At 42.7% G+C, this 12,060-nt stretch overlaps 1 protein-coding gene across 1 annotated transcript in view; it reads left to right on the forward strand.

The window, feature by feature from the left end:
- The window catches only part of DDX51 (DEAD-box helicase 51), a 171,939-nt gene that overhangs the window by 71,658 nt on the left and 88,221 nt on the right, over nucleotides 1-12,060 (forward strand). The window contains exon 7 of the mRNA XM_086942761.1: nucleotides 6,544-6,652. Coding sequence (XP_086798887.1) covers nucleotides 6,544-6,652 — 109 coding nt within the window. The remainder of the gene's footprint in view (nucleotides 1-6,543; nucleotides 6,653-12,060) is intronic.

A 12,060-nucleotide genomic window follows, 5' to 3' on the forward strand; every position in this document is an offset into this window, starting at 1 on the left:
TGTCATAAGCACAGGCCAACCGACGCTCATGACGGAACCGTTCAGTCATGAGCATGGAAGGGGTTAAAAAGGAGGGTCCTATTCTTAATCGCAGATCTTCATGATCCTGTGTCCTCTAATAGGATGCCTAAATAAGATTTTTTTTTTTTTGTAGATTCAATTTTACCGTTTACTACTATTAGGTTACACTGTTTATTCCTTACCTTGCCACATGACATTACAAAGTTCTTCTTGACATTAATCTTCAAACCCCTGTTATCCATGAAGTCAATGTAGGTTGTGAGGGCCCTTTGTAAACCAAGTTGGGTTCTTGACATCAATTCTGCGTTGTTCGCGTGGAGAACGGAGACAATGTGTTTGTTAACTTTTGGAGGATCTCTTGCCGTGGCCACCAGTTCCTCCTCCAAGGCGTTGGTGTATAATGAGAAGAGGAACGGGGCCAGTACGCAACCTTGTCTAACACCCTCTCCACACGGAACGACTTGGCACATTCTCCCTTTAGGCCATACCTCACCCTGGCTGTGGCTCCTGCATGTAATTGTCTCAAGAATAACACCAGGGAGGACTCGACCTTAAGGCCCTCCAAAATTTGCCATTACCTGTTATGGACAACACAATCGAAAGCTGCGGTAAGATCAACGAAAACCACAAATATTTTCCCCTCTTTTGCATTAATGTATTTCCCCTGTAATAAAGTAAAGTTTAAAACTTTTTCAACCGTTCCCCTACCCTCCTTAAAGCCATATTGTACAGGGCTTGAGATATTATTGTCCTCTGCCATCTGTTGGAGTCTATTGAGGATAACCCTTCCTGCAACTTTCATGAATGAGTCTAGGAGTGATATAGGCCGGTAACAAGCGGGGCCTTTCTACCTTTGCTCTCATTTATGGCTGTCAAAACTTAACCATGAGTGAGGTGAATATCAATTGGGAGAAAGGGGTAACAATGTCCGCGGTTAACAGGTCTTGTGAAATTACAGAGTTTTTACCCTCTTTACCGTATACCTGGGAGAAAAAGTCTACCCAGAAGTTCTCACTAATTGAAACCTCCACTCTAGCTCCCTCTTTATTAGCAAAGAACGGTGCCTTTACTGCCTGCCAGAAATAAGAGCAATCCCTGCGAAGAGAGGCTTCGTAGAGATTCTGCCAAGCCTGCTCTTTAATTTCCTTATTTCGTTTGTTCCTGGCACAATTATATACCTTCCTATACCCCCTGATTACCTCATAATCCCTGTCTGTTTTACTTAAAGCAGCCTTTATGCAGAATAATCCTTGGTCCAAGGTTCAAACCAACCGTTCTTATTATTGTGAGACATATTATGGGGACGGCTCAGCTTTTCTTGTATCACCAATACAATCTGCGAATACGCAGTCAGTATGTCCTTATACGTGATCCTTTTGCGTAGGTACTCTAGAATGTGATCTTTTGCCTTGGAAATAATCTGTGAGTATCCATTTTGACGATCCATTACGCTATCTTGTGTCCATGCCAAGCTTTCAACCACCGAAACAGTACTTTTAAAAGGAAGAGTAATCTTAATGCTTAGCGGGAGGTGATCGCTTAACCCTTTGGGTGAATAATACATTTGTTGATCCAGGTTGCATACCGGTTTGGAATTATGATGAAATCTATCGTAGAGCTAAGGCCTCTGCCAATAAACATGGAACCAAACTCTACTGGTTGGGAACAAAGCTTATTAGCAAAACCGAGGTCATGAGCGGCCATAACCTCATTATAACTTTCGCCCCTAACGGAGTGAACAAAGTGGGGTGTATAGGTGTTATAATCTACATCATTGTCCCAAAACCTACAATGCGCCTGGGAACAAATTCTAATATTGAAGTCCCCTCCCCAGATTGTAATTAAGTCCTTCCCTGTAGGTGCAGATAAATTACTCATGTCCTCGTTGAGGTTTTTTAGAACACTAATAAAGTTTCCCTTGTCTATATTGTTGAAGAAATTAATAACCACAACCACAATTTGTTTTGAAAAATGAATATTAACTATTTGGTAATAGGTAGATGACTTAAAAATGTTAATCTTCATGACCCTTAGAATGTTTGAAATATAGACGCAAATCCTCCCTTTATTCCTATCATGAGCTGATCGCAGTGCTGGTATATGGAAGGTCTTAAAGCCATCTATATGCAGTTTGGTCAACAGCCAAGTTTCCTGAAGGCAAAGAATATCAAAGTTCCTTATAAATTCAACCCGTACCTGGTTGGTAACCTTAGTAAGGAGCCCAGAAATATTCCAGGAAATTACTCTCACCATCCCTTGAGCTAATTCAGTTTGGGATTTTAGTGTCTCGGCTCTGCCTGTCTTAAGCTCCTCCCTAGGTGTGTATCTACAACAGGGGAACCTACGACAGTTGCAGCCATAGGTGCAACAATGGGTAATGCATCTCTTGACACAACATTAGAAACTTCATTCTCAGTTCCAGCTAGGGACAGTAGTTCCGTTCTATCTAAATCCTTGCAGACATCACAATTTACATAATTACAAAGAGTTGGAAACAGAGCCACAATTTCCCTCCCCCACATGTATCAGTGTAAACATTAACAGCTAATTTTTCCAGCGATACCAAAGAGTTTCCCATCCCACAAATTATGGAAGCCCAGTCAGCTATGGTAACTTGATGTCAATCACTATCCTGGAGTTAGTCGACCTCCTCTAGGGAGTGTAGAGGACTATACCTATTTGTTACTTCCAAATTGTAGCTCCAGTTGTTATTCGGTTGGGAGCTACTATAACAATTTGTGTTTCTCTGCAATATTTCCAAACGATAAAAATACCCCAGGGGAAAAATTGTTATATATTTGAACTCAATCATCCTTTAGTCTAGTGCTTAGTGCAAATATTTCAAGGTACAGATAAGAGCTGGAAGCCACATGCTCCATCTTGAATCAAATGATTTCTGCAAGGGTTCTCCTAAACATTTCCATCTTCCAAAGAGCCAGCTGTCCAGAGGCAACTGATAACCGTTAATTAAAAACGTAAGACTCTTCCATTTGAACCATACCATAAAGCGAACTTTGATTGTCACACTGTTGAACTCCTTTGCTATCTCCCATGTCAGCCTAACAGGTGGATGTCTTCAATTAAAGAACTCTTTCTTCATTCCTATAAGGATAAGGTTCCTTTTTAAAGACTAAACCCAACTTCACTCTTAAAGTGCTGATAGATTTCCCCCTCTACGGACCAGTAGATGTTTTTGCTTTCCCAGATCTAATCCATTTGCATGACTCAAAGAACATGTCACTGGCTGGATCCAAAACCATGCATCTTGTCCAGCTTTTAGAAGACTGACTTTTGGAATATCCAACCAGCTCTACGTTTCCATCAACCCTTTAAAGAAGAAGAAAGGTACTCCTTTACGCTGCATCAGATTCTTTCATGAGAAAACACAATGCCTGCTTTTTCAAAGAGTAACTTCTCAATTTCGTAGTGCAAACCTCTCTATAGAGTGGCAGAACATAGTACAATAGCTGAAAAGCAGCAGCGTATTGGACTTGCTACTTAGTTACATAGCGCTTCTGCTGGTTATCCAGTAGTCTGTTGTGGAATAGGCACTTCTAAGGTGTAGGGTTCAGTATTGCAAGGTGAGCCTCATTTTTGCCTTTAATTTTTTATTTTTTTTGTAGTGTTTGCTAGTCTTAATTCAGCCATGTTCATCTATGAAAGACTAATGCCCGTGAAGAAGATTACTTACCTGTAACTACTGTTCTAATGCATTGATATATTTTATCTGTAGTCATATGCAACTATCCCTCTTCCCTCAAATAATTTTAGAATCCTTTCCACCAGGCTGGTGTGCAGTTCTAAGTTTAACCATCTCTTTGGCTGCAGTACGTACTAAACCATGCAGCAGAAAAGTGCAACATAGTTTTATTAAAGGTATGAATCTTTAACATTTATATATATAACATTACACTGGGAATCCCACTGTAACAAGCTGGAGTAATTTCGACATGTCAATTTATAGTAGATTTGCCTGTCAGTAACTTTCCTACCAAATTTGGGACTTTCAATGGCTAAAAAAGTAATCCGCTTGACTTGGCATGAGAATTGAAAATGCTGTGCGTACGTTTCTCAGCTTTCATATGGATGCTGCAATAGGGACAGTGTTGTGGGCCATTTAAAGTTCAGTCTTGGTACTGCTCACTAGCACGCCATTTGCCATGGCTTCACTTAAGAAAAGGATCTTCTAGAGTACATTTTTGCTTTGGCGCTTTAATTTCATGAACAAGACTGACGACTTAAACAACCGGCGCAGATCCTCAAATGATGCATTTACAGAAGGTGTTTTGTGGAGTTTCTGTGTTGGTCTCTTGATTGATGTAGTTTTAAAATTGCATGTGACTTGTTAGGGGCCTTATTAATATTTTTACTATGGAGGGACACTTTTTCTTTAAACTGGTGTGTAATGCACACACCACCTATGCTAATTTCCTGCAAAGTCTCTTCCGATTGGCAAACTAAGTTAGATCCATTCTTGCCCTTGGTTTCGTTTGGATCCGTTTCAGTGGGGCTGTTTTTGTCAAGGGTCTTTGAAATGTTGCAGTAACAGGGTACCTTGGATTTTTCTGGGCTTGTATTGCCCAGCAGAGTGACTCAAATGTCATAACCATTAGCTTGAGCTTTGAGTTATTTATTTTCTAAAACTGTATGAACTGCATGGCCTTGGGGGATGTGGAGGGAGTTTTGTTCAGGGGACACCCTATGTATTTCAGTTGGCTAGTTGCATCTGTGACAATAATAGATTTTCCACTTGTATACCTTCTTTACTGAGCAACTATAAAGGAATTGCTATTGCAGGTACAGTTTCTAGGGTAGGTGGTGTACTCTAGAAGTAGATTACGTTGCTCCAGTCGGCTCTCTTCATACTCAAACCCATTTCAATTCCTGCTGCTTCCTAGTGTTTCAGGGATTCTGAACAAACACAGAACTATGCGCAGGATTATAGGGCCTTCGTGTATAGGGACTGAGTCATCCTACCACCTTAGTACACAAGAGTCCAGGACAGACTAGCTATAGTGTCTCACTTGCTCTCCTACTCACTCACAGAGAAACAAATGATTAGACACCCCAGAACACAACACTCCCAGATCTCTCAGGAATTGCAGTAACAAGACACACCCCACACCCTTTCACTCTCACTCTTGTACTTGTCCACAATAAGATCTGACAGAGACCCAAAACAGTTTAAAATTGTTACTTTAACTAACGTGCCCTAACATGCAGTAGAAGTGCCACAACAAGCAGGAAAATGCATAATACAAATACTGTCAGCATATCAGCTAGTCCATAAATCATAAAGGGAGATGTCATTACAGGAAGACAGTAGAACCTAACCTCCCGCCCCTTCTTAAGAAGCAGTATTGTTATATATTAGAAGATCTCTGGGCTTCGTGAGCAGACCCCATACTTCAGCCTACAGAGGGGAGATCTACATCACAGGTTCTGTCTCGCTCTTCTCCCTGGAAAGCTCCCTCTCCAAGTGTGTGTTACCTATTTGTGTACCCCCATAATTCCAAAGTACGTTGTCCCAAACAGTAGCTGCATCAGTATGTTTTGTCTAGGTGCTAAGGCCTGACCAGAAGAAAATAACAAAGGGCATTGTTTATCGAACTTGCTCACAATGTTCAGACTAAATTCCAGGAAGCTGCAGAAAGTAAGCACAGAAATTATTTCTCATGTGAAAACTGTCATGGAAGTTATTTAAAAAAAATAACGTTGTGTAGTAATGTGCGCAAAGCAGCAAACAAGCTGCAGTGTGCTCATAGTAAGTTAGTGAAGACCACAATGTCCCTATGGGCCATGTGACACTACAGCTTACAAATATTTACTTAAGTGTCACACTGCATTAACTATGGTAGAGAGGGACGTGACCCTCAAACGTTTTAGGTCTTCTTCATGTGGTTTCTGTGGCAGTCACTGTCCTGAACCTTCTGTCAACTGGGCTAAAAATGCAGCTGATATTCGACTCCATTGTTGTCAGGGAGCAGCGAAGCCATTTTAATAATTTGTTGCTCATTGGTAAAGAGGTTGTAATGGGAACTTTAGGGAGGAGATGGCCAGAGCTGCCGACTTAGGGACTGAGGAACCAGGTTTGAGACCTGATGTTGGCTCAACTTCCTGCGATTCTGGACAAATCACTTAATCTCCCCATGCCAAAAAATGAGTCGCCCCTTGTGTAATGTAATCTGGTGCTAAGGCAGAGCACTCCAAAGCCCTTGTGCAGAGTTTGTGATATGACTACAAAATAGGTAAATTCGAAGATAAAAGGAAAACAAGATAGGCCCCCAGATAGGACTTGAGAAGCACTGTCACCACCTAGGGTGACATTAGAGTATTCTGTAGTGGAGTCCTAAACTATTGCAGCCAGCTTTCTTGGGCCGTATCTTGCTAATTTATCAAGGTTGCAATAGCCCACAGCAACGCCCTTGTGTTCTATTTTTACTTATCTGCTATCTATTGTATTTTTCAGAAATTATTTTTGAACATACTATCCCCTCATATCTGTATTCTCTTTTCCTCCAGAATAATGGGTTACCGCAGTTTGGCAGACATTATTGTGGCCACTCCTGGGCGTCTTGTGGACCATATAGAGCAGACGCCGGGGTTCAGTCTGAAGCAGCTGCGTTTCCTGGTGAGTGATGGGGTCGTCTGTGATGGCCAACAGCCTGACAATGTGCTGCATGTTTGAGGAAGATATTTGTGCAGAAATCTAGAACATCCTCTGCCTAAATTACGAAGGGTGGCAGTTCTCAACAGCCAAGAATGTTTAATTCTGTGGCTTTTTTTAACCAGTTCTAGCAGTGGAGATTTTCTCACATAAGTGCAAAAGCATTTGCTACTCATTGGCTATTTTCTCTTTAAAACATGTCTGTAGTCTGAAATGCAGAACATTCTGATAAATAAAGGTCCAGTTAAAGCCACCAGGGGGTATGAACAAATGCAATCCGAGTGAGGTGCATGAGTATCCATGTCAGTGCGAAGCCTCTTGCATGCCAGAGTGAAGACCCTGTGCGGTCCCTTTTTAGTCACAACATAATACAAGCTAATTCTGACCCTGCCTGTCTGTCGCCCTAAGATACCTGGTGTTTAATGCAGAGTTGCACAATGATGAGCAAGCAAATCATTCCAGATTTTCAGCATATCCGAAGCATTTCTGAGCTTTCTTTTAATGATGTCTGTAGCAGAAGCAAACCAAAGACAGTTATGTTTGTTGTTTTTTTCTGCAAATTACAGACTGATGATATTTTAGGATGTCAGTCCTCTTCCAGTTCCACAATGCCAGTTGTCCATAACTACAGACAATACCACTGTCTACTGATTCTGTTGTGATCCAGGACTTTTGACCACATCTCACTCTCAAGGACCAGTGCTGGTTCCTTGGCACAAAGGACCTGGTGTGGTCATTTTAGAGCTAGAAATCCGATTCTATTCAACGATGTGCACGTGCATCGAGATAATCTTAAGGAAACATCAACAGGAACTCTTTTTCATTCAAGTCTGTCGTCAGCAGATAACTAGCAGAACCAAAGTTCCAGCAGTCAGGAAGTACAGGCTTACAATCTTGTGCAAGACACCCTTTGCCTACAGATTCACTTTTTTCAGAGCCTTTGCAGGATCCCTTATTTCATTATTATGCATGTAAGTAATTTTTTTATATATTGTCAAATGTATTTTTTAGCTCTCGCCTAGGCAGTGCTTGCGCTGCCTTAGAGACATGCTGTATTCTCGACCTAAGTGTGCCGGGTATGCCCAGACACGGGTCCCGGATTTAACCCAGATCTCTTGACTGGGGAGGATGTTTTGATTTGTTCTGCATTCCGTCCATCAATTGTGTGTCTTTTGCTTTCTCGCCCTAAGTGTGGCGGGCACGCCCAAAAGTGGGTCCCGGGCTCACTGTTCCACTGGATTCAAGCTATCGTGGAGGGATGAAACCCCGAACCAGGTCCTAGGATGCTTGTTTCCAGTCCAGGGAGGCCCTGGCTTGGCAGTTCGGGCTGAACTATTCCCATGAAGCACAGGGTCAAGATTGATTCGCATACGGCCAGGTCTAAACTGGGGTGGCCTGGTGAGCAAAATAATGATGGATTAACCCAGATCTCTTGGAGGAGAATGTTTTGATTTGTTGTGCATTCCGTCCATCAATTGTGTGTCTTTTGTATTCAGGATATGGGTATAAAGCTCCGCCCACTTTCTGCCCAGCTTTTTAATTGGCTCCTGTCCCTGTCCTTTGTAAATGGTGGCTTGTCGTTGGTCAATAGGCTTAGTAGTTCCTCCTTAGTACCGCCTTGTGTCTTCTTGTAACCTGCCATTAGGACACCCCTGTTACATTTGTTGTTACTCTTTAGGTTTTAATTGCATCCTCAAGGCACTATTTTCTTAAAAGGCTTCATGCAGGACACACACTTGGCCTAAGCTGGGTTAGCAGTGGTTACTTCACCCACTAGAACACCTCACATTTATAGGAGACTGTCTATAATTTTCCATTCATCAGCTCCACACAGAGTACAACCTAATCTGAAATTAACTTAATAACTCTGTCACATTTCAAAGCTACTAATTGTATACATGGACATAGCTATTTGAATGTACTCTTAGTTCTGTCTTTCATGCTCTGCATTATGGGTAGGGTGGATTTACCATATCTTTTGCAGGGTGCAGTACCATATGTGGGCAAAAAAGGTCCCATGGGACCTTTTACTTCGTTTCTCACACATATGCTTTAATTAGAGCCTGTGTTCACAATTTTGTTTAATTGGCTTTCTTGTACTCTCTCTCTCAACTCTTGTTTGAAAATTTTATCAGCACGGCCACCTCAGATGAGATAATGGCAGACGTGCTTTTCTTTTATCTGAACATGGGCATGCTTGTTTTGTTATAGTGGATCGTCAGCTGTCCATTGAGGTCACCACGGTCTTATGACTTTAGACATATAATTGGTCATATTTCAAGCAGCTGTGTACTGTTTCACTTAGGTAGTTTATGATGCTCAGCAGTTTGCGGTACTGCACCTAGACATGTAGTGATAGTGCCTTGCTCACTAGGGACCTCTAGGAGCAGTTTGCGGTATTGCACCAAGACATGCCGTGCTGGTGTCTTGCTCACTAGGTGTGATCCTCACAGTCTCCGGGATCGACCTACGGTTGGTACGGACCACCACAGGGAGGACCTACCAGCACTCAAGCGCACTGGCTGCCTACTGATTTTCCCTTGTGTGTGAGATAAAGCACAGGAAATGACTTCCGCTTCCTACGCTATGCGTGCCGCAAATACAACAACCAGACAACATAGAGTGTTTAAACCTGTTAGGATGTTTTAATGTCACATCCAAGAAAGAGCACACAGGAAAATATAACAGTAAGTAAATATAGTTAACGATACCCTTCACCGCTCCGCAACTCCTTGCGGAACCCCTCCTCGGCCGACAATGCCGAGCGAACTGTACGGACCAACCGTCCTCCGCAAGAGCCCCCGTCCAGGTAGCTCACCAACGGAGGGCACTGTGAAAAGTAGCGGCCGAAAATGCCGCTCGAGTTCCGCTTGCTGCGATAGGGTCAAAGATAAGCAACTGTGTAAGAGAAGCCGCGGTTACATCACCGCTTGGAACCCCAGGTGTACTCTGAGACTGTCCGCTCAGCAGGGCATCTCTTGATCAGCGCCACTCGTTTCAATCCTCTTGGTATCAGGCAGGCAGGCAGTGAGAAACCCCAGAACAAGGCGATAGGCTTCCGGACCGTCACGGAGTGTAAACGGTCCTGGCTGTTCACGATGGTCCAAAGAACAAGAAAGGGAGACAAGCGCTGGCCTCGCGCTTCTCTCGTAGTGAGCTGGTCTCCTCTAGCGTTCGGCAATATCCGACGATGTGCCTTACTGGCGGCCGCCATTTATGCTGGCAAGTCTGCACATGCGTCGCGCATGCCCCTAGCACGGGTTTCCTGGGTACTGTTGTTCCGTAGTCTGCGGCGGCGGTGACGCTCCTGTACCACGCGCAGCTGACCGGAAGGCTCAGAGACCGATGGAGGCTGTGGCTAGCGCCGTGCGTCCAGCTTCGGGATCAGGTAGGGGGCGGGGGGGTTGTCCGGGGTGCGAGTCTGACAGTAGGGACCAGTACTGTACCTAGACAAGCAGTGCTGGTGCCTTGCTCACTAGGGATCTCTAGAAGCAGCTTGCGGTTCTGCACGAGACATGCAGTGCTGGTGCCTTGCTCACTAGGGACCTCTAGGAGCAGTTTACGGTACTGCACTGAGACGTACAATGCTGGTTCCCTGGCTCATTACGGAAGCATTTGCAATGCACTAGGTATCTCATTACTGAAAATATGCGCTATTGGCGTTGTATTATTATTTGCAACACCAATACCTCAAACTATCAGTAATGCTAGACCTATTGCATTGCAAATGCTTGTTTATTCAGCCTTGAGGCCTTTTGGTACAAAATAACAGTAGATTATATCATTAGCACATGTTTGACTTTAATATAATTTAGAAAAGGCAACAAAGAAAACCTATATTTTTACTGACAAATGAATAATTAAATGGACGAAGTCCATTCTAGAAATGAATAATAAGGGTTCGGATTGGGTGTTAGGGATGATAGCAGGGCCTGCTTGACTAGTACTGCTTGAAAAGAAGGCCATTTCAAAGGTGAGATGATATGCGTTTTTTTTAAATTAAAAAACGTTTTTTCAATTTTTGACTGCCTGTCCTCATCCCAGTGCTTTCAATGAGGGCATGTACAGTTTTTCCTAGGTTACTTGTACAGTCTATGCCATGTAAAGCGCCCTTAAATGCATCCCAGATGATGAGGAATGCTATAGGAGGTCTAGTTCTGGACTGGGTCCCTGTCGAGTCCAGACACCTTTGAAAACATCTCCCCTTGCCTCTTCAGCATGATGTACTGGTGTTGTGTATGGGCAACATTTATTTTAGGTATGGATGTGCCCTTCGTTGTCACGGAATCTGGAGTGCACTCTTTCCTGCATATGAATGACACGACTTCGGTATTTGCAGTTACCAGCATTACCAGTTTAGTGACTTTTATGACCTGTTGACGTCTAATATCACCACCTTTCCTGCTGATTGTCTCTTGTTTGGGGAATTAGTAAAATCACAGAAACTGGGAAATTCCTTAGATGATTGTATGTTTAAACCAGGCTTGAGAGAACCAGTTTATTGACAGGTAGATATCAATGACAGAATAGTTTTCTATTTAGGATTTCCAAGCAGCATTCTAGACAGTGAGAGAAAAATGCATTTCATATTCCATCCTCCACAGGTCATTTGTACAAAACAAACCTTACTGTTCCCTGCATCCTCTTAACACCTTGGATGCTTGAGATATTTTCCTCCTGTGCTGCATTCCCTGAATCCCCATTGTTCATGACGAGCTCAGCTCATCATAAGCACAGCTCAACCGTGCCTCATGACGAGCTGAGCTTGTCATGAGCATCGAAGGGGTTAATCCAACCCAAGCCTGAACCTTAAAAGTCCCTTGCAACCTCTTATTCCGACCCTTACCTGAACCCTAAAAAGAAAGCTCTCTTAATGTGAACCGTAAAAACTCCCACTACTTCTTGCAAACCTTTACCATTATCCATTTCTAGAAGGGACTTCGTCCATTTGTCAATATAAGTTTTCTTTGTCAACTTTTTCTTTTATTTTTTTAAAGTCAAACGTGCTGGTAATAGAGTCCTGCTTTTTTGTACTAAAAATCTAGTCGGCCTAAATGCTGAATAAAAAATCAATTTAATACAAATATTTAAAAAATTGACTTGCATGCATAATACATACTGAAATATGGGATCCTTAATATGCTCTGAAAAACACTCTTGCTAAAAAGCCCATTTGTAGGCGTGGAGGTGTCTTGCACAAGATGTTAAACCTGTATTTCCTGAGTTTTGGAACTTTGGTTCTGTTAGTTGTTTGCTCAATGGATGAAGGACTTGAATGTAAAAGAGTTCCTGTTTCCTTAAGATTATCTCATTGCATGTGTGTGTGCACATTGTGAGACACTGGCTTAGTATTTGGTGCACACTTATGTAAG

Source organism: Lissotriton vulgaris, chromosome 11, assembly GCF_964263255.1.
Source record: "Lissotriton vulgaris chromosome 11, aLisVul1.2, whole genome shotgun sequence".
Taxonomy (NCBI): domain Eukaryota; kingdom Metazoa; phylum Chordata; class Amphibia; order Caudata; family Salamandridae; genus Lissotriton; species Lissotriton vulgaris.